The sequence below is a fragment of the Marmota marmota genome, unplaced genomic scaffold (assembly GCF_001458135.2).
Source record: "Marmota marmota marmota unplaced genomic scaffold, marMar, whole genome shotgun sequence".
Taxonomy (NCBI): Eukaryota; Metazoa; Chordata; class Mammalia; order Rodentia; family Sciuridae; genus Marmota; species Marmota marmota.
Window position 1 is genome coordinate 152,976 of NW_025999894.1, and position 27,343 is coordinate 180,318.

General features: G+C 37.7%; 1 protein-coding gene across 2 annotated transcripts in view; it reads right to left on the reverse strand.

Annotated features, from left to right (window-relative positions):
- Nucleotides 1-588: 588 nt before the first annotated feature.
- Nucleotides 589-27,343, reverse strand: part of LOC107157166 (multidrug and toxin extrusion protein 2) — a 55,991-nt gene continuing 29,236 nt past the window's right edge. For both annotated transcript variants that reach the window (XM_048796157.1, XM_048796154.1), the window contains 7 exons: nucleotides 20,689-20,797; nucleotides 19,664-19,739; nucleotides 13,554-13,623; nucleotides 11,322-11,454; nucleotides 5,197-5,291; nucleotides 3,562-3,616; nucleotides 589-3,090 (listed from right to left, as the gene is read on the reverse strand). In XM_048796157.1, the coding sequence (XP_048652114.1) occupies nucleotides 2,852-3,090; nucleotides 3,562-3,616; nucleotides 5,197-5,291; nucleotides 11,322-11,454; nucleotides 13,554-13,623; nucleotides 19,664-19,739; nucleotides 20,689-20,797 (777 nt within the window). In that variant the 3' untranslated portion in view covers nucleotides 589-2,851. The remainder of the gene's footprint in view (nucleotides 3,091-3,561; nucleotides 3,617-5,196; nucleotides 5,292-11,321; nucleotides 11,455-13,553; nucleotides 13,624-19,663; nucleotides 19,740-20,688; nucleotides 20,798-27,343) is intronic.

Genomic DNA, 27,343 nt, shown 5'->3' on the forward strand with positions numbered 1-27,343 from the left:
TATAATTAGAACAAATAAAACAATTGATTTTGTTTCTTACTTATATGTTGCAATATCTTCACAATCCTGAATTAGTTTAATTCAGAAATCTTGATTCATGTTCTAGAACATCTTGTGTTCTTTTTTTTTTATTTTTTTTTTGCTTGTTTGTTTTTCAAAAAATAATCAGGGTTGTTACATCTGCCAGGTTATTGCATGCTTAAGGATATCTATCCATTGCCTTTATTTGTTATCTGAAGGAAAAAATAGTTTGGGGCTTTTGGATCCCTTCAGAAGTCTGTATACATTGCTATATTCCCTTCTAGAAAGAAATATCACAGTGTAGAAGAAACCCTGTAACCAACCTTTTTTCTCCTTCGGAGATGATTTGCTATTTCTGCCTGAAATTCAAGAAAATGCCTTATTATTGGGGAAAAGAAATGTAACCAGGTTTTATCTTAGTATTGATTTTCCCCCCTAATACAGAGTACCCATTCAGTTGTCAGACCTCATGCCGTTATTTGTTCAAATTCATTTTCATCCATTCATTCTCTTCCTTTTTCCTGAAGGACAACATTATATTCATTTGAATTACTTTTTCTGCCTTCCATCTTTTTATTATCATGAAATATATACGTATAACATAAATTGACCATTTTAACCATTTTGAAGCATTAGTTCAATGGCACTAAGTATATTCACAATATTGTACAATCGTTCACCATGCAATACAGTTCCAGAACTTCATCATCCCAAAGAGAAACTGTGTCCATTAACAATAACTCCCTGCTTTTCCTCTCCCTGATAACACCTATTCTACTTTCCCTATGAACTTGACTATCCTAGGTACCTTATGTAAACGAAATCACACTGTATTTGCCCTTTTGTACAAATATCCTTGTATAAACCTGCATCTGATTTATTTTCCTTAACATAATGTTTCAAGCTTCATTCATGTTGTAACATATATCAGAATTTCATCTTTTTTTTTTAAGACTGAATAATACTCATTTGTAAGTATATAACAAATTTTGTTCATCCACTTAGCTGTTGATGGCCATTTGGATTATTTCAACCTTTTGGCTATTGTTGCCGCAGTGAACTTTGGTGTATAGGTTATCTGTGTACCTGGTCCCTGCTTTCAGTTCTTCTCAGCGTATACCTAAAGTGGAATTGCTGCAGCATATGATAATTCCATATTTATTAAAGATTCCACATACTATTTTCTACAGTGAGTGCACCAATTTAACCAGAATGGTTACCTTTATGTTATGTAAATTTTGCCTCAAATTTTTTTTTCGAATGTTTTGTTCTATAGCACCCTATTCTGCCTCGTGGTTGTTATATTTTATATGAACTCTTTGAAGAAGATGTTTTTGTCCCTGTAAACTCACAGTTTCTGTCTAGTTGCTTTCTCACATAATTGGCATTTCCGGGATATCCAATAATCCTAAATAGCTTGCTCACCTCCAAGAGAGGGAGACAATAAGCTAAGGCAAGTGCTGGTCACTGGGTGGCGCTCTGGTTTGGTTCTAGAATAGTCCCCAAAGGCCCAAGTATTAAAGGCTTGGTTCCTGGCTTGGCAGTTTTGGGAAGTGGTGGAACTTTTAAGAGGAGGACCTTGTGGGGTCTTTAGTTCATTGGGGTTGTGCCCTTTAGGGGAATAGTGGGGCCCAAGCTCCTTCTTCTTCCTCTTTCATATCTGGGCTATGCGGCGAGCAGCTTGATGTGCTGCCACAAGCCCAAAAGCAACGGGGTCAACCAGTCATGGACTGAAACCTCCAAAACCCTGAGCAAAAAAAGCCTTTCCTCTTTATGAGTTGATTATCCCAGCATTTGTTATTGTTTTGTACTGAGGATTGAACCCAGGGTGCTCTACCACCGAGCTACACCCCCCAGACCTTTTTATTTTTTTGAGACAGGGTTTCACTAAGTTGCCAAGGCTGACCTTGAACTTGTGATCCTCCTGCTTCAGTCTTCCCAGTGGCTGGAATTGCGGGCGTGTGCCAACATGCCCAGTATTTTTTATAGTAACAGAAAGTTGACTAACCAGCAGGGCTTTGAACGAGGAGCTCTGTTGCGAGTACTTGGTGGACTTTGTGTTAGGAAATAACCAATACTGGAATTTTAAATAATTTTCTTTTTGAATTGGTCAAATTCTTTCTTTTTGGTTTGTTCAGATTCTAAAAATCTCTGGCCTAGAAGTTGAAACCGTAGCTGTCAGTACTGTGGAAGCTGAGTCATAAAAAGAACAGAGATTTAGTTGTTAATATGAAAGCTGACACAAATATCTATTAAAAGACAAAAACTAAAAGTTACCTTTTTTATATTGACATTATTGCCCCAAATACTGTCAGCATACATTTTAAATTTTGAGGTATTTGTTTTGTAAAATAAATACCTGAGATAGATACTCACTATAAATACAAAGTGTATTAACCTAAATATACAAAAAAGATCAATAATATTTTACATGACAATGAATCACTTTCCCTAAAGAAGGAGGATATTCAATATAAGAAAGAGTAAAGAACATTCACAGTAGGAAAAATCATTTACATATTTAGAAACCATGATAAAGTTAACAGAGAAAACTATAAACTATATAGCTCCTTGGGGCAAAGGGTATATCTCAGTGGTAGAATGCATGTGGAAGCAGGCACAAGGCCTGGTTTCAATCCCCAACACCAAAAGAAACCAACCAACAAACAAAAATTGTAGCCCCTTTCTTGATCTCCAATACGATGGTGGGATTTCTTGGAATAACCAAGATATCCTTTCTACACACCATGAAGAATGAAACCACTGTCTACATAACAAATGACATGTGATTATCATTTCAAGTTTGTAGACAGGTGATAATTCTTCTATTTTATCCATGGTCATTGAAAATTCTTACTAAAATTCCTGCTAAAAGGACAGCAATAGCCACAGCTAAAGCCATTCCACGATAGAGTATCAACTGTTTCACTGTCAAGACATCCCCAATGGTTGGCACTGCATACTGGTTGTTTTCTTCCAGTGACATGAGTTGGCTGATCTGGCTCTCTGGTCTGATGATATCAGGCAAAATCACTCCATCAGTTGTTTCTCTTTCAAGGTTTGGGAGATCTATTTGAAGAGAACAGTTGGGCATTCACTTAACTACTGAGTTAAGGAAAAGGTCATTAGTGGAGTTACATAGCACAGGTTGAGAACAGAGTGTTTAAAAAAAAAAATGACCATTGAGCCTGGCATGGTGGTGTACACCTATAATCCCAGCAGCTCAGGAGGCAGAGACATAAGGATCTCAAGTTCAAAGTGAGCCTCAGCAACTTTGAGATGAGATCCTAAGTAACTTAGCAAGACCCAGTCTCAAAATAAAATATAAAAAAATGGCTGGGGATGTGGGTTAGTATATGTGAAATTACTTTACAAAGCATTTCAAAGGAAAGTCCAGAGTTGATCAGGCCAATTGTTATGGCTGAGACAAATTATATTTAGTAAGAGAGTAGAATCTCATAAACTAAACAACTCTGGCCACATTAAGTTTCAGTCTCTGTAAGGCAGAAATAGAGTATAACAGAAAATGGCCTCTACTACCTGTTGTGGTCGGTAGAGTCTCTTTAGTACCTTTTAGCCCAGCACGAATCTGTGCCTAAAAACAAAAATCACATGAGTACATGAAGTACAAATCAATTCAAGCTGGTAGTCTGATTAAAATTTCAATTTAAAGATACTGCTGAGCCTCATCAATGTTTATAGCAGCTCAGTTCACAATAGCTAAGCTATGGAACCAACCTAAGTGCCCTTCAACAGATAAATGGATAAAGAAAATGTAGTATATATACACTATGAACTCTTACTCGGCCATAAAAAGAATGACCTTCTGATTTTTGCCAGTAAATGGATGGATCTGGAGACCATCATGCTAAGGTAAAATAAGCCAATCCCAAATACCAAAGGTCAAATATTCTCTTTGATATGTGGGTGCTAACACAACAAGGGGTAAAGGGAAGAATAAAAGTTCACTGGATTAGGCAAAGGGGAATGAAGGGAAGAGAGGGGGATAGGAATAGGAAAAACAATAGAATCGATCAGACATAACTTTCCTATCTTCATATATGAATACCCCACAGTGATTCTCACCATCAAGTACATCCACAAGACTGGGATCCTAATTAGAATAAGTTATACTCCATATATGCATAAAGTATCAAAATACACTCTATTGTCATGTACATCTGAAAAAAACAAATTAAAAAAAGAAACAAAAACAGATACTACTGAAACTACTGCTAAAGTATTACAATATCTAGTATAGTCTTTCTTGGTCCAAAAAATGCCATTTTCCCAAAGAACATAACATCAGGAAACCACAGGTTTTCTCCACATTGTTCAGCTCACCATCATAAAATAAAAAGCTGATTGTGACTACAGTTGCAAACATAATAGACTATTTACACATTGTGCCTCTTGTGTTCCTACACAAAGATAAAATGAATAAAAGATAAAGGTAAATGTGTATATCACTGTCTAAAAGTTAGTGTATGGTCCAATTTCATGTCTATATGCTCTATTCATTCAATATAATCAAACTGAGCATAGGAAAGATATACTACATCATTATTAGGCGAATCCAAAGGGATCTGAAACCCTTTGTGCAACAGCTGGTACATCTAGGCTTATCCTTGTGTCTCCTTTCTAAAAGTCCCTCCCCTAAGCCAGCCACCACCTCATCTCAAGCCTTGACACAATAAAAAGACCTCCCTGTTCAATCTACAGATACTCACGTGGGTCAACATTACAACCCTCTGCCCCCAATTACTTCCCACAGATCACTATACTCAACATCCTGCTTTGGGGTAAAAAATGGACAAAAAGTATTTTAAGAGAAGGCTAAAAAAGAGCTCATTGGTATAAATAGGAAACCATATTACTAAGTCTATTATACCAAAATAAGAATATGTCCAAGCAAATTCCCTTTGTTTTTTAAAGGTTAATCCCCTGGTTGGTAGAGTGGATCCCAATTCCGCTCTGAATTAAGAGAGAACTGTGCTGAAGTAGACCTTTCTTCTGTCCTCTCCATCCCCCCCCCCCCAGCATGCCACATGCATTTCCTGACTCTGTGAGTCCTGGTACCAGTGCCATTTTTTTTCATTTTCAACCTTATAGATTCCTTACCACAGCATGGGATCAACTAGATCTACATATCTAAAACCACACACAGACTCTTACCTGTTCTGCAACTCTATTCCAGTTTGTCCTCAGGATGTATATCAAGTAGAAAAGGGCTTGAAAGAAGACACAAACTATCAGTCCAGACCAGAGACCTGTGGGTATAAAATGAGTATAAGAATTGAGGTTTTCTTCAAGGCTGTTCCTGTGATCATTAAAATTCTTCCAATAATAGTCCATAATCCATAGGCCAAAATTTCAACTTAAATTTTAACTTCCCTAAAATTTTACATGAGCACGGGCCCTGGATTAGAAGCAAATCAACCACTGAGCTATTAATGGCAGTCAACCAATTAACAATGCAAAACGCCTCCAAAACTGTTTGCAGTTTTATGTGCTGAGCTAACAAATACTAACTGATACTAACTGGCTTTTTTTTTTTTTTTTGGTACCACATATTGTTTTAAGGGCTAGAGACACAGAATCCAACAGGCAGACAAGGTCAAGGCCCTCAAGGAGCTTACACTGTAGTGGTGGAAATAAGATAATAAACAAGGAGTAAAATGTGGTGATTTTAAGAATGGCAAGTACCGTGACAGACATTGGGCAAAGCCATGTAATAATGTCCTGCAGACAGAGCCTGAATGAGTGTCCCAGGGCTCTCTGAGATGGGGACCTGAAGAGTGAGGAGCAGGAAGAGAGATGGTTCAGGATGGGCACTGCAGGGTTCAGGGCCACAGGAGAAGGTCAGCTTGAAAGTCAGTTAGGAAGGAGGCTGGTGGCAAGGATGTAAGTGTACAGGAGAGGAGGTCAGAGAAACAAGCTACCATGGGAAGATCCAGGGTTTATTCTCAATCTAATGGGGACCCAAGAAACTGCACCCATATTTGTTAAAACTGTGTGTGTTGGCACAAGGAGAAACTGTTAATTGCAGAATAATGGATTTTTGTAAAGTAACAAATTGATCACATTTAGAAATTTTTTCTTTATTTTTAAATCTCTTATCTATAGAAATGTTTGAGTAGAAGTTTAACACAATGCTACATTTGAAATTGTTCAAATTATTAATTGAAGCATGGACTAGACTCCATTTCAAATTTCCTTTCAAAGGAATAGTATGTTTCAAAAATTTTTCTGGATACATATTTAAAGACATGCATAGCTCCTCAAAAGTGACTGGCATAAAATGTATTGTATTCTGAGATGTTATAAGTTCTTTATGCCTGTTGACAGATTTTCATTATGGGTTGTCATTATGTATTTGTCAAGTTCATTATCACAAGCTTTCTGACCTCCACTCTCTCCCACACTTTCCCATTCTTTCCTTATGTGTAAATTTTCAACACTATATCTGCCCTTTATCATTTTTTGGAATAAGTGTATTAATCCCTGCTCTGTGAAAAGTCTTGGGTTTGATGAGACCATATGGCTGAGTATATGGCTACCGTTCCTTGTCTCTTCATACTCCAGGGCTTTTTCCTCTACTCCAGAGAGGTGGCCAGGAATGGCTCAGAGACATCAGTACCCAGGAAGCTAGGGTTTCTATAGGTTTCTCACATCACATCTCTATATAAATTCTGCTGAGCCAGGTCTAGGCATTCCCATTCTTTTTGAGAGAAATCAATAGCCATATCCTTGAATGTCAATGGTTCCTTTACTGGTACCCTGTATTTTCTTGCTCTGTACTCCTGCAGCCAATGACTGTTAAGTTGGGTTTTTGTTGTAGTTGTTTCATTTTATTCACGATTTTCATTAGTTTTGCTGGGGAGTGCATTCATGGAGCTCTTCACACTGCCATGCATTTATTTCCTGGCTTTCAGGGTGCCCAGCTTTCTCCCTACAAATTTCTTAAATATTAACAGAAAGGAATTTATCAGCTCAATAAAAGACAACTTAGGGCTAGGGATGTGGCTCAGGGGCAGAGCTTCTTGCCTAGCATTTGCGAGACACTGGGGGTTTGATTCTTAGCACTGCATATAAATAAATGAATAAAATGAAGTCCAGCAACATCAAAAAAAAATTTAGGGGCTGGGATTGTGGCTCAGCGGTAGAGTGCTCACCTAGCACATGCAAGGCCCTGGGTTTGATCCTCAGCACCACATAGAAGTAAATAAACAAAATAAATGTATTGATACAAATAAAAAATAAATAGTAAAAAAAAATTTAAAAAGACAACTTATAGTCATGAGAGTTCAATATGAAGAACCTAATATTATTTACCTTCATAATAGATCTAAGGATAAATATTACAGTATCATTTCTAATGGCAATAAAAAAGTATTTGACAAAATTATTGAATATTTGTTGAAAACATTCAATAAAATAGACTCCATAGGTACTTCCTGAACATAATAAAACACACACACAAACATACACAAAACATGTGTACTTCAGCCCCAAATACAGAATGCTATTAGTACAGAAACATTGAAGCATGATCGCTAAAGTCACAAATAAAACAAGATGTTCCACTGTTAGCATAAAAATTGATTATACTACTAGAGGAATTACACAGGAAAAAGGAATCAGTGGAATGAAAGTTGGAGAGGAGACTATAAAATTGAAATCATTTGCTGATGATGTGATTCTATGCCTGGAAAGCCCTTGAGGATAAACTGAAAAATACTGTACACAACAAGAGGAATTCAGAAGAGTAACAAGGTCCAACATCTACATGCAGTTATTAACAGACTTCACATACACAACAACTAACAGATTTTATAATGAAGGAGGTTTATAATGAAGGAGAAGTCTGTTTTCTCTTGGTATAATAAAATTCCTGGAACTGGGTAATTTATAAAAGAAAGAGGTTTATTTTGGCTCGTGGTTCTCAAGCAAGATCCAAGCATATGCTCAGCTTATGCTTAAATGTTAAAATCCTGAAATCTGAAACCCCCCCAAACCACAATTGCCAAGATTAAAAAAAAAAAAAAGGCTGTTGGAAAGGGGTAGAAAATTAAATTTTGAGGAAGGGGTTGGCCACATTTGGAATGACAAATGTGTCATCTGTCTGTATGACATAAGCATTCCTTATCAGATTTTCCTGACTTCTGGCCATGCTTCTGTGTTGTGTGGAGGACCCAGGAGTCCTCTACATGCACTCTTGTACAGACAGACCACAAATTTGGTAGGAAAGAACTGGTGACAGAACAGCAACAACTGTTGGGTAATTGTCTTCTATTCCAATGGTGCACATAATTATTTTTTTAACAAGTCACTAATTTTGCTGGCTTCTTCAGGCAAATGTGGCAAGTCATTAAAAGCTCCTGGAATTCCATCAGCTAGAGGGAATGCCAATAATGACAAATGGCTTTTTTTTTTTTGAGATGGGGGTAGGTCTCATTATGTCATACATGTGACCTCAAACTTGTGGCCCTCCTGCCCCTTCTTTAATCCTGAGAAGCTGGAATTACAGACACATGCCACCATACGTGGTTACATGCTGTATTACATGACCAAACCCTAACCAGAATTTGGCTTTCTCGCACTATCACATAGCTCTCTCTTTTTCATGGAATGATGACCCAAACTTGATGAAAAATGCACCTGAGCAGAAGCAAACATTTCTAAAATGTTCATCAGATAATGGAACACCGAAACTATGAGTATCAGAGAAGCACCTATTTCATGAAAACACAGGTGACTTCCAAGTATTGGATGAACTGGCAGGTGGATTTCAAAGTTAGTTTCTAAATCTTTGGTGAGACTGTATTTATTCTGTACAGACAGAGATCTATTGGTACCATCTTGAGATGAATCTCAAGAGAGAAGAATTTCCTCAAGGAAGAAATGAGGTGTCTGGGGGCTGTGGATGTGGCTCAAGTGGTAGCGCGCTCGCCTGGCATGCATGAGGCACTGGGTTCGATCCTCAGCACCACATAAAAATAAAATAAAGATTTTGTATCCACCTAAAACTAAAAAAAATAAATATTAAAAAAAAAGAAATGAGGTGTCTGTAAAAAACAGAAGTTTTCTTGAGCTGTATACCACCCTTCCCTTCCTTTGCAAGAAGACAGGTGCTGAGAGGTAACATCTAAAGAGGGTAATAACAGGGTGTGGGAAATAATAGACGCTAAGATGAATGCTATTTCCACAGCCATGGTAAACTCCTAACTCTTTCTTTCTTGCAAGTGGGATGAACCCTTTGCAGATATGAAGGATATAGTGGCACGACTCTTCAGGTTTGGGAGCATGGGTGGTGCAGAGTCCTTGAATCTAAATGACTTACATATCAGCAGCTGGGAATAAAGCCAAGACTTCTAAGGGGGAGAGAACAGAAGCAAGCCATCTATCTCCTGGCTCCTAATGAAGACCAACATCCAAGAGCAGAAAGTGGAAAAACTGCCAAAACACAAGAGAGGAGTGAAAGCGAAGAGCAGAGAGTATGAAATTATAAGAGATAGGGACCTCGCTCGTTTCTTTTTATATCCCTAGATACTAACAGAGCTCAGGGCCTGACATACAGGTACTCAAGGAATGCTTATTGAATGAATGATGGAATAATGAAATGCAAATGAGGGAAATACAGCAAGGAGGGCAGATCTGAAGCCCTATGACCTGAATTCAAATCCAGCCTCACCCCTTACTGTCTGTGGAACTTTTGAAAAAATTACTTAACTTCTTCAGGCTTTAGGTTTTTCATGCATAAAGTGAACTAATGGGATGTCGTATATTTAAGTAACATAAAATACACAAAGAGCGTACTCATAATTTTGATGTTTTTTATGATTATTATCTCATGTTCTATAAATTTTAGCTATTACATCGTCTTATACTGAAAATAAATATACTTAAAAATATAGAAAAGTTATTAAATTCTACTGTAGAAGTTCTTTTTTTTAGAGAGAGAGAGAGAGAGAGAGAGAGAGAATTTTTAATATTTATTTTTTAGTTCTCGGCGGTCACAACATCTTTGTTTGTATGTGGTGCTGAGGATCGAACCCGGGCCGCACGCATGCCAGGCGAGTGCGCTACTGCTTGAGCCACATCCCCAGCCCCCTGTAGAAGTTCTTGCCAGAATAATAATGCAAAAGAAGAAACAAAAAGGTATGAAGATTAGAAAAGGAGTAAAATTATCTCTTTGCAGATGACACAATCATATATATATTGGACCTTCTCCTAAAAAAACTTAGATGTAATAAATGAATCCAATAGAATTGTAAAATACAAGATCAAGATACAAGAAGATACAAAAATCATCCATGCTTTGATATACTGTCAATGGGCAATCTGCAGAGAAAGTTGAGAAAATAAGTCTAATTATAGCAGCATCCAAAAGAATACAATACCTAGGAATAAATTTAGCCAAAAAAGTAAAAGAATTGTACCTTTAAAACTGCTATCATTACTATAAAAAACTGAAGACCTAAATAAATAGAAAGGTATTCATTTTCATAAATGGGAAGACTTAATATTGTTAAGGTGGCCATACTCTTCAAAGCAGTCTTACAGATTCAGTTGCAATTCTGGTTCAAATGCTAATGATCTTTCATGCAGAAATGGAAAACGTAATGATCAAATTCATATGAAATAAAGCTTCAAACAGCCAAAATAATATTTAAAAAGAACAAAGTCAGAGAATTCACACTTCCTAATTTCAATCCTTACTACAAAGTTACAGCAATCGAGGCAGTGTGGTATAGTCCTAAAGACAGACATACAGGCCAAAAAACAGATATGACAGTCCAGGAAAAAAGCCCATATATGTATAGCTAAGTGATTTTCAACAAGATTGACAACCAAGGTCATTCAGTGGAGAAAGAACAGTCCTTTCAACAAAAGCTGCTCATTTTTTCTAGGTGATTCTACCTGAGTTTCAGGCCTGATCTAACTAGCTCATCATCTAGGGGGCTGTTCTGTCAAGCCAGAAGTGCACAGATGTTCCCTGTAGCTTCTCACAGGTCCTCTGTCCTTCTCTTCTGACGTACTTAGCCCAACAGAAATTGACTAGTTGTATAATTAATCATTTAATCTTGGGCTCATTTTGAGGTCAGAAGCATGTTTATTTTGTCCAATACTGCATTTCCAGTGTATTTGTACAAAGGAGGCACTGAATATAAACGGGGGGATATTTTTTCCTATTCCACAGGACATCTTTCTAATCAATTGCTTTATATTTCAAGCAGTTTATCTTAATATGACAAAGTGAGATTCAAAGTTAAGTCCCTGAGGACTGAATCACATACCTATTATCCCAAGTTTAGCAGCAAACATCAAAGACACTCCAATTGGAAAACCAAAAATGTAGTAACCAATGGCATTCAAGATAGCACCAATCTTCTGTTTTCCTATACCTCTCAGCACTCCTCCGCAGGTGCCCTAAGGGGAGGAGAACCAACACCAACTTTGCAGTCACGCAGCCGTCATCAAGTACAGAGTAGTGCATTAGTATCTCACAAGTCTGTCGTGCTCAAATAGTCTGTCTCAAAGCAGACCTCGCAGACCTTTAAGTAAGAGATAAAGGAAAACACTTCGCTTCTAAAATTATGAGAACAGACTGGGGATGTAGCTCAGTGACAGAGCACTTGCCTAGCTTGCAAGGGGCCCTGGATTCCATCCTCAGCACCACAAAAATAAGAAATAAATAAATTTAAGTTATGTTAACAGCAGCAGCAACAACAACAACAACAACAAAAATAAAACCACAAAAACTTTACTCAGAAAAATCATCAGGTAACATAATTTAAATTTCTTTTTATCTTGACTACTTAACTATCTTGCGAATCTGGCTACTCACAATAGCCAAATTATATAATTGCCCAGATGCCATCAATCGATGAATGGATCAAGAAAGTGTGGTATATATACCCAATGGAGTTTTACTCAGCCACAAAGAAGAATGAAATTATGATATTTGCTGGTAAATGGGTGGAAATGGACAATATCATGCTAATTGAAATAAGCCAGACTCAGAAAAATGTTTTCTCATACGTGTCAGCTAGAGCAAAATAAGGGAAGAAAGGTGAGGAGGGGGTATGAGGAGGTGGGGGTGAGAGACATCATAAAGATACAGGGAAGATGATGGAGTGGAAGAAGATCGAGAGGGAGGGTTCAGGAATAGGAAAGGGGGACAGGAATATGGAATGAATTTAACAAAATTATGTTATATGCATATATAAATATAACACTGGGAATTTCACCTTTTTGTGTATGTAGAAAGTACCAGTCAAAAATAAATAAATAAACAAGTGAAGAAGATCAGTAGAAAAAGAATAGAGGAAGGGAGAAGGGGAGGAAAAGGCAGGGGAACAGGAGCTGAAATCAAATTCCATGCATGTATGATTTTGTCCAAATGAACCCAACTATAATGCTCTAATTTAAAAATTGAAAAACATCTGTTCTGTAAAGGAAAAAAATAAATAAAAATAAAAATATTTTGTAGTCAGGCATAGTGATGCACATCTGTAATCCCAGTGACTCAGAAGGCTGATAGAAGGATCACAAGTTTGAGGCCAGCCTCAGTAACTTAGCAAGGCCTAACCAACTTAACAAGATCCTATCTCAAAACAAAAAATTGAAAGGACTGGGGCTGTGGCTCAGCACCTGAATTTAATTCTCAGTACCCAAAATTTTTTTAAAATAATATTTTGTAAAATCATATACAAAAAAAAAGGATTTATGGACTTCATTGATGGTATCTCAGCAGAAATTGGTCTAAAATTATAGCCAAAAAATATTAATGCAATTGTGAGCTTCTTTTCCATACTCTTCTTTTTTTTATTGGTTGTTCAAAACATTACAAAGCTCTTGACATATCATATTTCATACATTAGATTCAAGTGGGTTATGAACTCCCATTTTTACCCCAAATTCAGATTGCAGAATCACATCGGTTACACATCCACGTTTTTACATAATGCCATATTAGTAACTGTTGTTCCATACTCTTCTTACCACTTGCTGTGTTCAGTCACAGGCATCACATCTTCAGAGTAATATGGGAAAAATTCAAGAAATTCCATGGGGGGAAAAAGCAAGATGAAAAAAGGGCCTAGGAACCATGAAGAATAATTGTTCAAACTGAGAAGAAGCCTTCAGGGGTGATTCTGCAGTACAGCCATAGGGTCTTCAGATAACCATAGATCCAAAAAAGACCAAACTAGAGAAAGACTTTCTAGTGGTCAGAATTAATTTAAAGGCATCATGGCAGGCCTGAGAGGACTCAGGCAGGGGTCACCCCACCCCTTGGCTGGATGTCACTTAGGGCAGAGGAGGAGACGGAGAACTCAATCTCCTCCACCTTGTGAGGCTACACACTCAAGTAACTCATCTTTCCCTCAAGTGGCCCAGACTGCTTGAAGCAAGAGCTCACTCTTTTTAAAAATGAAATAGCAGACATTTATTTTTAATTTAAAAACTTAGAAACACAAAACACATTTTGTTATGTATATTAGAGTAAAATCACTCCAAATACTCACTGCAAGTGCATCAAATAAATGAAAGGGAGCAAAAATCGGCATCACTTGGCTCACAAGGGAAATAATATCCCTGTTGGAGGAAAAGAAAGTAGTCAGTGACCTAAAAATCACAAACCTGACAATTCAATTAAAAAAAAATTCTTTTTGACAAATTAAGTACATAATAAAACCTCATTAATTCAAATTTTACTACATGGAATTTAGGTTAAAAGGGACATGGACTAAGCTGCCATTAGAGCATAATTCTTTTTTTTTTTTTTGCAATTCAATTCTTATTACACATATACAGCATAATTTTTTATATCTCTGGTTGTATACATAGTATATTCACACCAATTCGTGTCTTCATACATGTACTTTGGATAGTAATGATCATCAGGTTCCACCATCATTAATAACTCCATGCCCCCTCCCTTCCCCTCCAACCCCTCTGCCCTATCTAGAGTTGGTCTATTCCCCCCATGCTGCCTCTCCCTATCTCACTATGAATCAGCCTCCTTATATCAGAGAAAACATTTGGCATTTGGTTTTAGAGCATAATTCTAAAAGCTCCATTTATGAGGAAGTAAATATGGGGGTTGGGAAGAAAAAGCAGGTTCCAGTCTGTGTATAGAAAGCCTCCTCTGTATAAAGGAGTCTTCCTCAAAAATTGAGTTGAAAGCAGTATTCATATAGGTAACATTTCTCTCTTCAGGGATACCCTGGATTCTTCATTTATGAAAGATCTGCCTACAGCTTCTGCAGAGGACATCTTGGAGCTCTGGAGAAGGCACAGCAAGGACAGGGTCATTATGAATGAAATTCATGGAACAGGCCACAGTATCCTCTCCCAGAGAAAAGATTTCCTACTCTCTCCCATGAACCTTCACAGGAAGCCTAATGGTCATCCAGAGCCACCAAGTTAGGCAAAGCCTGCAGTCACTTCTCTCACTCAGAGGAGTGACCTCTTTGGAACAGACTGGTAGGACTGCAGCCACCTAAATGTGCACTCCCTCCACTGATCACAATGATATGGTTTTTCATTTAAAAAATACAAACATGGAATTAATGCCCACCAGGAACTAAGGAAAATCAATAGCATATTTTTTTTAAAAAGGAAAAATCAAAATAAGTATGATGACACAAAAGGAAGCAGGAAAAATGTAAGGAACTTGAGAAAAAATTTTAAATTGTCATTACTATTCTTAGTGACATTCAGGAGCTAACAGCAGGGAGTTAAGGAAAAGGGAGCCATTGGGCAAAAGTTAATTGGAGATGAAAAATGTGAACAATAAAATTTTACTTACAGACCAAATAATGAATGGTCATGGCTAAAGACTCAATTCCAACTTGGAAGATAAAGTTGGGGAATGTCCCAAAACACAAAGAGAGATAAGGGAAAAGAGATGTTTTGGATTAATGAGTAAGTTCTATCATTTGTCTGAAAAGAATTCCAAAAGAAGAACAGAAAAATGCACAGGAGGGAGTAAATCTAAAAAAAAAAAAAAAAAAAGTGCACAGCCAAGGACAAAAATATCTGAAAGACTTTTAAAAAAAAGACTTCTCCTACAAGAGAATGAGAGCCATATCAGCATTGGAAAGTCTACGCTATCCCAGTGACATCATGGAAGATGGCAGAGAAGGAAGCTTAAGAATCAGCCTCTTCCCAAGCTACCACTGAACTGGTAAGAAATGTCAGAATCAGCCACTTCTGAACTCTGGAGTCCAGTCAAACACTTGCAATATAAGGAGAGTGCTTGGTGAAGAGGCTGGTGAGAGCTGGTTAAGTCTGGCATTCAACAGAGCAGCTGTGTTTTCCCATTCTCCCAGTAGAATCTGGCAAATATTATCAGACCCCATTTTTTTAGAACTCATAGCACTTTAGGTGTCCTATGGGTGCACTTATTCAAGACAAGTGGCTGAGGGTCTGGGGTTATAACTCAGCATTCTTGGGTAGCTTTCTGCTGCCAGGTTGGATAATAAGGGCCTTGTCCTCCAAAAGTCAGAGTTGAGCGTTTTGATCAGGTTAACTGAGGGACTAGCGTAGAGGCCCTTTGGACTGCTGTGCCTTCCCAGGCAGTGCTTGTCAAAGAATTTAAAGAGGCTGGGTGAAGTGGCACATGCCTGTAATTTCAGAGACTCAGGAGGCTGAGGAAGGAGGGTCACAAATTCAAAACTAGTCTCAGCAACTTAGCTGAAACTCTTGTCTCAAGAAAAGTAAAAAGGGTTGGGGATGTAGCTCGGTGGCAAAGAAAGCACCCCTTGGTTCAAGTCCCAGTATTGGGGACAAAAAAATCTTTTTAAAGAGAGCTTTCAAAAAAAACCCTCATCAGATCAAAGAATTTATAGAAATCTCTTATGAGGTCATAGAGACTGTATAAAAGCTAGTTTGGAAGGTTACCAAACAAAAGGACTGTAGCCCTCTACAAGCAAGAACAGCAATGCCTGGGGAAAAAAGACAATCTGATTGCCACAGTCACTTATTATAATATTCAAAATGGCTAGTTATCAACAACAAAACAATTGTGAAGCATACAAAGAGAAAGGAAAGAAAGGAAGAAAGAAAAGTAGAATCTGGCAAATATTATCAGACCCCATTTTTTTTTTCCAAACTGTAGAAATGAACCAAAGGCGCTTTAGGTGTCTGGGGCACTTATTCAAGACAAGCAGCTGAGGGGCTGGGGTCATGGCTCAGTGGTAGAGCATTTGCCTAGTACTTGTGAGGCACTAGGCTCAATCCTCGGCATCACATAAAAAATAAAATAAAGGTATTGTGTCTATCTACGACTAAAACAAATGTTTAACAAAAGTGGCTGAATATTGGTGAGAACAGCAAGCTTTGTGATGTTGTAACTTATCCTAATGTTTCCTGCCAACAAGGACACCTTGAACATTAACTGGTAACCTTGAACATTAACAGTTTATGTTCCATGACCTGAGGAAGAACAGGCTGGCTCTTTTGAAGCCTTGTTCACAAAGCACAATTATTATATTCCAGACAGACCACATGTCTGGTGGTTTCCTAGAAAACCCTACTTGGAAGGCCGTCTTTATTTCACCTGATTCAGACCTGCCCAGGGCTAAATTCAATCTTTGAGGGATTTTACATGTTGGAAACCTGTGCAGGCAAATGTTTTAGCTGACTCTGCCTCAGGCAGAGGATAACAGTTTGGGTTATAGGTGAGAAAGGAAGATTTTAACTCAAAATAAGGATGATACCCTGACAATCACTGCTAGCAAGTTCTTCATCACTGAAGTTATATAAGTATAAGCTGCAGGGTCTACAAATATATTTTGGAGGAATCCCAGCATCAGATGGGTATTTACATTAAATAGCTCTTTGGATCTCTTTAATTCTAAGATTTTTTTCAAATCTGTCTAGGTTTTTTGACATTATGTTTTAAAATTTTCTTCTGTCAATAGAGGAGAGCATCTGTTTGGGGAATTCTAATACTTGGTTTTAAGGCCATTCACAGCCTGCAGATACTATCTATTCATTTTTCTTTCCAGTCTTTTCTATCTACATTTTATTTAAGATATTTACTATTGCTGTATATTTAAATTCCTTATTTTTTTTCTTCTATGGTATCTAATGTGCTGTTGATGTCATCTAATATTCTGTTCAATTTGGTTTTATTTTGTTTTTTATATCTTTGATGTCTCACTTCAACATGCTCATATATTTCTCCCCTATCTTCTTTGTTTCATTTTGTTGTTCCTCTTCTACCTTCTTTTTAAAAAAAATTTTTTTAGTTATAGATGGACACAATACCTCTATTTTATTTATTTTTATGTGATGCTGAGGATCGAACCCAGTATGTCATATGTGTGAGGCAAGCGCTCTGCCACTGAGCCACAACCCCAGCCCTACCTTCTTGAAGATATGAATCATAGTTTTAAAAGCTGTTCTAATATCCTTGTATAGGAGTAATTCAGTTCTCTGTTTCATTTCTGGGTCATTTTCCATTGACTGATACCTCCCTTCATTACAGATTTTAGTTTCTTGCTTCTATGTTTGCCTGGTCTGGTCATTTTTTTAGATTTTTTTTTTTTAGTTGTAGATGCACACAATGCTTTTATTTTTATTTATTTATTTTTATGTGGTGCTGAGGATTAAACCCAGTACCTCAGCCATGCTGGGCCAGCGCTCTACCGCTGAGCCCCAGCCCCAGCCCTACCTGGTCATTTTTAATTGTCTGCTAGGTGTTGTGAATTTTACTTTGTTGGGACCATCACATCTATTCAAAGCTACCATTTTATATACCCTTGAGCTTTAACGTGGTTAAAGCTGTTACTGTTTCCTAGAAACAGTCTGATACTTTCAAGGTTTGTACTTAAGCTTGAGTAGGCAAGATCGGAGCACCCTTGACACCTAGGACTAAATTTCTTTTCTAGGCAACACCCTTCTGAAAACTCTACCAGATAGATGTCCTATGTATTGGGGTTGTTTCATTCAGCTGGCGGTAACACAAACTCTTCCTAATCCTTTATAAACTCCAGGGATTATTCTGCCTGCTCCTTTTGGCCCCATTTTCCCTAAGTTACCTACATACACAATTCAGCTCAAGATCTAGAAAGACCTCTGAGGATCTTGAAAGTGCTCTCCGAGGAGCTCTCTTCTCTCTGATGCTTTGTGAACTCCAATCACACTGCCCCCTTGAACTCCCAACTGTGTTTCTTCAACCTGAGGGGGACAGAGGAGCTTTGCCAGGACATGAAATGTCCCACAAAAACTCATGTGTTGGAGACTTGGTCCCCAGTGCAGAGGTGGAGCTTTTGGAAAGTAAATGGGTCACAAAGACTATGGATTCATCCGTGTATTAATCCTTTGGTAGCTGAATGAATTACTGCAAGGCAATGGAAACTAGGAAGTGGAACCAGATGAAGGAAAGCAGTTACTGGAGACTTGCCCTGAAAGGTATTTCTTATCCTCAGCCCCCTTCTCTGAATGTGTGTGTGTCTGTCTGTCTGTCTGTCTGTCTGTAGTTCGGTTGGTTTTTCTGCTTGTCTCCCTCTCTCCCTCTTTCTTTTCCTGGCTACCATGACCTGAGCAGCATCCTTCTGCCACGATGTCCCACCCCACTCAGGCCCAAAGCAATAGAGCCAAATGACCATAGACTGAGAACTCTGAAACTGTGAGCCAAAATGAACCTTTCCTACCCTAAGTTGCTTTTCTCAGGTATTTGTCACAGCAAAGAAAAGCTGTCTGATACACCAGGGCTTCCCCTTCCTGGCTTGAAAACCCTCTTCCAGTGAGCTGAGCTGATCGCGGCTTCTCTTCATTACATTTCCCTCTCAGGAATAACTCTTCTGTGCTGTCTAATGCATAAAACACATTTTTAAAATACCTACTTTTTTGTCTAGTTTTTTGTTGTTTAAGGCATGAAGATAAAACCAGTCCCTGTTTCTCCACTTGACCACCTCCTTAGGCCTAAGATTTTATGAGAATACATTTATGCTTTTGTTTAAAACCAGTGAAGTTGGATGAAACTGGGAGAGCACAACTTGTAAAAAATAAGACTGAATTTCTTCCCAACCGGAACTTGAGGCAACTGGTACAAATTATTCAAAGTCTCCATGAAAAAAGAATTTTTTTTTTCAGATGGGGATGAAACTCAGGACTACAAGAATGCTAGGCATGTACTCTACCACTGAGCCACACCTGCTGCCCATGAAGATTTTTTTTTTTTTTACTGAAAAGACACACCAGCATACCTAAAAAAAAAATATTCAAGCACATTGTTACAGAAAATGCAATACAATTGAGCCTAAGACAAAGTCAGTCATTTTTGCAAATACTGCCCAGAAAGAATCAGGCATGGGTACTGTCAGCATGCCCTGGACTGTAAGGTGCCTCTCTGGGGATGAGGATGTTACATGTACTCTTCCTGTGTACATCTGAGCAAAACTCCACTCAGGTCTGATGAGTAAATGAACTGGGTATGGGAGGATTGGGAATGGTTTTCTTAGGCTTTCTTCATTCAAACTCATTCACATAATTCTGTTTCTCATTCCTGGCTGCATGAAGAGCTTTCCTATGAAGTAAACTGCTATTCATCTCTCATAATCAGAAAAATATAGTGAAGAAAGAAAACCTAAAAGCAATGACATTTTTATCCATGAGTACATACTTGTCACTTGTGAAAATGTAGGCAACCACATCCTTCAAAGCTGCTAGCAGAACTCCCAGTGCAAGTGCACAAACACCTGGAAAGCATGGAAGAAGCCAACAGGAAGTGACAATTCTCCAAAGTGTGATAAATCCTAGAGCTGACATCTCATGGAAGACTCTCATCAATGATTTGCAAGGCTGAAGCAGGAGGATTGCCTGAGCCCACAAGTTTGAGGTAACATAGCAAGACCCCAACTCAAAATAAATTTTTATAAGGTAAATAATGTGTCATTTTGCTGTCTATGAAAAGGATAACTAAGCTCTGGCAATTCTGACTCCTTTTTCTAAGGGAGACTGATCCTCGATAAGATTTCAACTGCGATAGTTTGAATGGCTTTGTCCTCTTCAAAATTCATGTTGAAATTTAATCTCCAATGAAACTGTATTGGGAGGTGTGCTCTCTGGGAGGTGACTGGATCATGAGAGCTGTGACCTGATGAATGGATTAGGTCTCTTTGGACCCCTTTTCACCCTTCCGTCCCTTCTGCCATAGGAGAATGAAAATCAAGTCTCCACCTTGGAAGCAAAAAGCATCCTTCACTAGACAGCCAAACCTGCTGGAGCCTTGACCTTGGACTTCCCAGTCTGCACTCTCTTACAGCAGCACAAACAGGCCAGGCCATCAGTGCATCAGAATCTTTTCCAACTGCTGAGATCTTAGGACACTGGAATAGCCAGAAGAGGTGATGGTCCAGGAACATGGAGAGTTAGTCACTTGGACTATACTATCCTCATAAAGTCTGACTGCATATGATAATTGCCTTGGAAATTATTTCAGTAGAATCAAGCAGAACATTATTTACTTGGCATGTAGTAACAGAAAATTATAATTAGAAGATTGACTTAACTCAGTAAATCGGAAAGAGCATAGTTGAGTGTATATATATATATGACTCAATTCGTTAAGATATTCTGATACATTGATTTTCACTTATCACACTAAATTCCTTAAAGACACCAGGAGGTTAGAAGTGCTTTACTCACTCGCACACAACAGAACAGAGGTACAGGAGCACCGAGCCTGCTCAGCATTCCCTGCTCCCAATGCATTGCCCACTCGGACACTGGCGGCCACACCAAAGCCAAAAGGCACCTAGGAATTAAGAAACATAAATCATAATTTTAAAAACCCCGAAAGTTCACACATTAGCACACTAGGGTCCATCTGGACTCAGCATTCTGGGCTCTAGAAATAACTCTATTTCATCCTGTCTGTGTGGTGAGTGATAAAGGCTCAGCCTCCTTGACACTTGATTTCCTCACTGCATCTTCACAAGTACCAGACGAGGACCTCTTAAGGAAGCCGGATTTGGGTGCAAAGCCCCTCCTTTACTGGCACAACACCTTCATCATCATGACTTAATTTAAGCTAGCTATGCTCTTAAAAGTAAGATTTAACTTAATATAAATCATGAGTTATTTATAGAATGGAAAGAACCATGTGAAAAACACTTAGGACAGAGCCTGGCACACTGCAGGAACTCAACAAATGTTGACGAAATCTGACTCCATAGCCCCCCATTGACGGTGGGACAGAGGAAACACTCCATGTCTGACCATCCAGACAGCTAGAATATGCCCCTTCAAAGGCCAAGACTTTATTGTGATTATCAATTATGGAAATCTAAAGCTATAAGTTTCTTTGCTTCTCACATAGACCATTTGATCTTCAGTCATTATCTTGCAACACAGTGCAGCTTTAGGCTGAATGTGTAACATGAGTTGTATAGACAGCTTTGATTTTGGCTCTCATGTCTACTTTAAGAATTTACATATCAGCTTTAACTTCTTGTTTCTGCCACAAGCAGCATCCTCCCAACAACCTTCTAATTTGTTAATGTTTTGAAAACTAGCCTAAATTAATTATATATACAATTAATTTATATATTAACTATATATATAAATATATATATTAATTATACAGTTATATATATATCAATTATGTGTATATATTATTGTTAAGATTAAGAACTTGAGAAACAATAGATTTTGCTACATAAAACCATGTAAGACCTGTGCCCAAAGTATGCACCATTGACTTTTCAGTTCAAGATGAATGTCAGGCTTACATGCTTGACTCCCTTCCCTCCCCAGACATTATTCATAGAAAATTAATTTCCATGCTTTGTAGAGAGAAATTTATTGACAACACTGTGAATAGCAAAACAGCTTTTGGAAACTGGTACTAGTGCCATGATCCTGGGGTAGAACCGTGGGGATCCACAGTCCAGAATACAACAGAAGGCTGGATCATGCTCCTCCTTCCCAGTGGATCCCTCAGGTTTTGAAGTCCCAGGTTCATCATCAAGGCAAGGAAAGCAGTATCCAGGGAGATGCCAACGAGGCCTATCTGAGCTCCCTCATACTCTCCACACAGAAGGACTGGGATAACACAGAGAGGAACTGTGTGTGAGCTCCCTGTGGGCTCTGTGTACCCAAAATCAAGCCTTTCTCTTTTGTTTTAGGGAGTGGGTGGATATGGGGCCAGGGTAGGACAGGAAGGTGAAGGTCAGACTACTTCTGCCTCATATCCACGCATTCATAACCCCTAGCCAGACACAGCAGCATATGCCTGAAATCCCAGCAACATGGGAGGCTAAGGGAGGAGGATCACAAGGTCAAGGCCCACCTGGAAAACTTAGTGAGACCATGTCTCAAAATAAAAAATAAAAAGGCTTAGGGACACTGCTCAGTACCACAATCAATCAATCAATTAAAAATGAAGATGTCACTTGAGAGAGATCACCTTTGCACCTAGCTTCCCACTGGTCCATCCCATTCAGGACAAAGACCTGTTGGAGAAAAATCTCCAAGTCACAGAATGGGAATTCCATGCCAGCCATTTATTTTATGAATCCATTGTATTCGCTCATTCATAAGTATAAATGGGTCATTAAGATCACCAGAGCTTTGAGGGAAATTGAAACACACATTCCTCCAAAAAGATCAGGATAAATAAAAGGCTACTTGACCTCAGAGGAAACAAAATTGATAACTTAAGGAGCAGAAAAGAATATTTAAAAGTTCAATTTAATATCCTCAGATATTTAAAGGTAGACTGTAGATTTAAGTCATGAAGAAAAAGAAATAAACTCTGGAATGACAGCTGTGTAGCGTGATAGAAAAAAGTCTAGAAATCAGTGTATACAAATGAAAACAAGGAAGCAAAGGGTCCTGAGGTGTTTAAGGAAGAAAAATGGATTCACAGGTAACGCTTTGTTTAAACCCCACATGATATTAGTAAGAGATGAAGGCATGTGCTGCTCCTATCAGTAAGAGAAAAAGGCTATTAGAAATGCCAGAGAAATAAATAAAAAGCTGTACAAGAAAAGTCCTATCCTGCAGGCTGGGGTTGTGGCTCAGTGGTAGTGCGCTTGCCTGGCATGTGTGAGGCCCTGGGTTGGATTCTCAGCACTGCATACAAGTCAATCAATCAATTAATTAATTAAAGGTCCCTCAACAACTAATAAGAACATTTTTAAAAATTCAAAATAAAGTCCTATCTTAAATAGTAAACAAACTAAAATATGACATGATTTTAACCAACTGATAAAAACAAGAAAAAAATCATCAATTTAATTTTTTGCTCATAAAGTTCTCTTTACACAGTTTTGGTAACTATTTGGACAGCATTTCCTTCTCATGTGTTGCAAGAACCATCACTTGGACATGCGAATTATCATATTTATAAGAATCATATTGTTATTAATGTTGGTTTTTTCAGATGACCCCTAAAATATTAAAACATACAAGTATAATATAAGACATAATTCAAAGATTATAACCATCACAAAATAAAAACAAGAATATAGTAGCACAACATTGTGATTGAGACCATGAACTCTGGAGCCAGGTCCCTGGGTTCAAATCCCAGCCAATTACTTCCTTGAACTAGGGTCCCTCTTCCTCATCTATAAATATAAGGATTCCATGAGTTACTATTTGTAATTTAGATTAGTACCCATCTCATAACTTGTGGCTGGTTGTTAAGTAGCTTGTGAAATTTGGAAGGCAAATGAGAAGAGATATAGAAAGAAACACAATTACAAAATATTCCTCATCTTACAATTCAGGGAGTCAAGATGCAGCATCTATAAAGTTGATAGGTCAAGAAAAAGAAGCCTGTGTTTATTATTAAAGTCATAAAAGTAACCACTAAGAGAACTAGAAGAAAAACCATAATGTAGAGGGAGATGCTGTGGAAAATGAGCTATATTCCTCATCTTTCTCAACAGAGTCTATAGTTATTGGATAAAGTGCAAATTGGTGCAGCCAATTTGGAAAGCAGTATGGAGATTTCTTGGAAAGCTGGGAATGGAGCCACCATTTGACCCAGCTATTCCCCTTCTCGGTCTATTCCCTAAAAACCTAAAAAGAGCATGCTACAGGGACACCGCTACATCGATGTTCATAGCAGCACAATTCACAATAGCAAGACTGTGGAACCAACCTAGATGCCCTTCAATAGACGAATGGATAAAAAAAATGTGGCATTTATACACAATGGAGTATTACTCTGCATTAAAAAATGACAAAATCATAGAATTTGCAGGGAAATGGATGGCATTAGAGCAGATTATGCTAAGTGAAGCTAGCCAATCCCTAAAAAACAAATGCCAAATGTCTTCTTTGATATAAGGAGAGTAACTAAGAACAGAGTAGGGACGAAGAGCATGAGAAGAAGATTAACATTAAACAGGGATGAGAGGTGGGAGGGAAAGGGAGAGAGAAGGGAAATTGCATGGAAATGGAAGGAGACCCTCATTGTTATACAAAATTACATATAAGAGGATGTGAGGGGAAAGGGAAAAAAATCAAGGGAGAGAAATGAATTACAGTAGATGGGGTAGAGAGAGAAGATGCGAGGGGAGTGGAGGGGGGATAGTAGAGGATAGGAAAGGTAGCAGAATACAACAGTCACTAGTATGGCAGTATGTAAAAACGTGGATGTGTAACTGATGTAATTCTGCAATCTGTATATGGGGTAAAAATGGGAGTTCATAACCCACTTGAATCAAAGTGTGAAATATGATATATCAAGAAATTTGTAATGTTTTGAACAACCAACAATAAAAAATTTAAAAAAAAATCTTATTTTTAATTATTTGAAAACTTAGGTGTAAAATTAATTAATAATTTTACTTAAAACACTTCATTTGCATATGTCTATAAACTTACAATTAATTTTAGAGTCTCTAAACATAATATTTTAATAACAGTAGAAATATTTCATAGCTTCTAAACATAATATTTCTAATGACATAAAATGTTATTAGAGAACAAAGTTCTCTTTATAACAATAAAAGATGATCAAAAGTAAAAAAAAAAAAAAAGAAATGTAGGTCCAAAGGTCTGGTAACAATGATCAGAAAATGGTTAAGTGGGATGGCTCAGGGGAACAGACTAAAAAGAGAGGACGTAAGTTTACTCTCACTTTTGTAAATTTCTGAACTAGGTGAATATATTATGTGTTCCTCAGTATGAATTGCTTTTATATTAATATGGTTCCAAGAAAGGGGCTGGGGATATAGCTCAGTTGGTAGAGTGCTTTCCTTGCATGCACAAGGCCCCAGGTTCAATCCCCAGCACCACAGGGGGGAAAAAAGATGGTTTTAAGAATATATATAAATTAAAATCTACAGGGGAAGAAAACTACCAAGTCCTGGCTTTCATTTCCACAAAAATAATTAATCAGTTAATTAAAATAATGTGAATAATTTGTTACAGATGCAATTGACAGAAAACTGATAATCTTCTGGTTATACAGACTTCATACCTAGTTAAACATAAATATAGGCTACCTTACTGACAAAAATTAAGACAAAATTCCCATTTTCGTATATCAAGTTACTAAATATTTTTAAATAAATTGAATTGTTTTCTTCATTTTCAGATTATTCACTGCTAATATGTAGAAATGCAACAGAAGAGTGTGTATTGATCTTATATCTTACAACTTTGCTGAAATCATTTATTAACTCTAGTAGTTTAAGGTGTGTGTGTTTGTATGCAGATTCCTTGTAGTTTTCTATATAAAAGATCATGTCATTTGCAAATGGGAATAATTTTACTTTTTTTTTTCCTAATCTTTTTTTTTCCTTTCCAATCTGGATGGTTTTTTTTTTCTTGCCTCATTTTCTAAGCTAAAATCTCCAGCATAATGATCATTAGATTTTTAAAATATTTAGAATCATATCTTTAATCATCTTGCTCTGTCTCTTGTCTTACGTCCCTGAATACTGTGTCTATACCAGCATCCTACTCTCTCCCCCTGGAATTCCTACACATATATATTGACCTACACCTTTTATACATTCTCTCTCTCTACACGCCTTTGTTTTATTCTGAGGAATGTCTCTACATCTATCAAGTTCATTATTGATTCTTTTTAGCTGTGACTAACCAGCTATTTTTCATATCCAATATTAGATTTCAATGACTTTATTTTCTAATTCTCAAAATTCTACTTGGTTCTTTTACAAATATTGTTTTTTTGTTTCAATTCTTTCTTTTATGTCTAATTACTTGTAACATAATAATTTTCTAGTCTTTTTCTTACTACTACATCATTATCTCAAAATCTGAACTCTAGTTTTCCTGTTTTATCTGTTAACTCTTGCTTTTGTCTTTTTTTTTATATAATTTTATTGTGAACTCACCACTAAGAAAGCTTGCTTTCCCCTGGGAATAATGAAGAATTATTACCTTCCTGTCTCTCACAAAAGGAAGTCTGTGACAAACAGAAAGTAGGTGGTGGGTGCCAGGAACTGGGGCTGGGGACAAGAGGTGGGGAGCTTGATGGTGTATGCATAGTTTCCACGCTGTGATATGAAAAGTCTGTAAATGGTCACATAATAGTGTGAGTGTAATTAACATTCTGAGATGTAACACTTAACAATTAAGATAGTATTTTATGTTAGATATATTTTACCACAATTAAAAATAAAAATGTAAAGAAACGGGAAGTGTGTGACAGATCAGATAGAAAAACAGATCTGAAGACAGAATTAGTAGATGTCTCCTGTTTATCAAACAGCTCTACTATCACCATTTAAAATCAGAAATAGCAGGGCATAGGGGCGCATGCCTGTAATCCTAGCAACTGGGGAGATAAGAGGATCATGATGTTCAAAGCCAGCCTCAGAAACTTAGCAAGGCCCTACATGACCTAGTGAGTCTCTGTCTCAAAATAAAAAATAAAAAGGGACAGGTATGTGACCTCAGTGGTTAAGTGCCCCTGGGTTCAATCCCCAGTACCAAAATACATACACACATACATATGTACAGAAGCAAAATCAAAGCCCTCCCCTGATAACCACACGTCCCAACTCTGACAACCAAGGTTAACATTTATGCAGAACTGTCTACCCAAGGAGCCTCTCTCTATTCCTTTACCTGCCTTGAAAGTCATTCATTCAAATCTGGCTGTACCTCTTCATTGCTCCATGAGGTCCCTAATGGCCTTACCCCTAAACCCAGTGGATGTTTTCCAACCTCCCACTACACTACATCCCTGTCTCCCTCAGCCGGCTCCTCCGTCTCTTTGCCGAGTTTCCTTCTGTTCCTGCCCTCTCCATGTTGGGCTGGCTCCTGACACTCTTTATTTTTATTCCCAGCTGATCACTTGAATAACCATTAA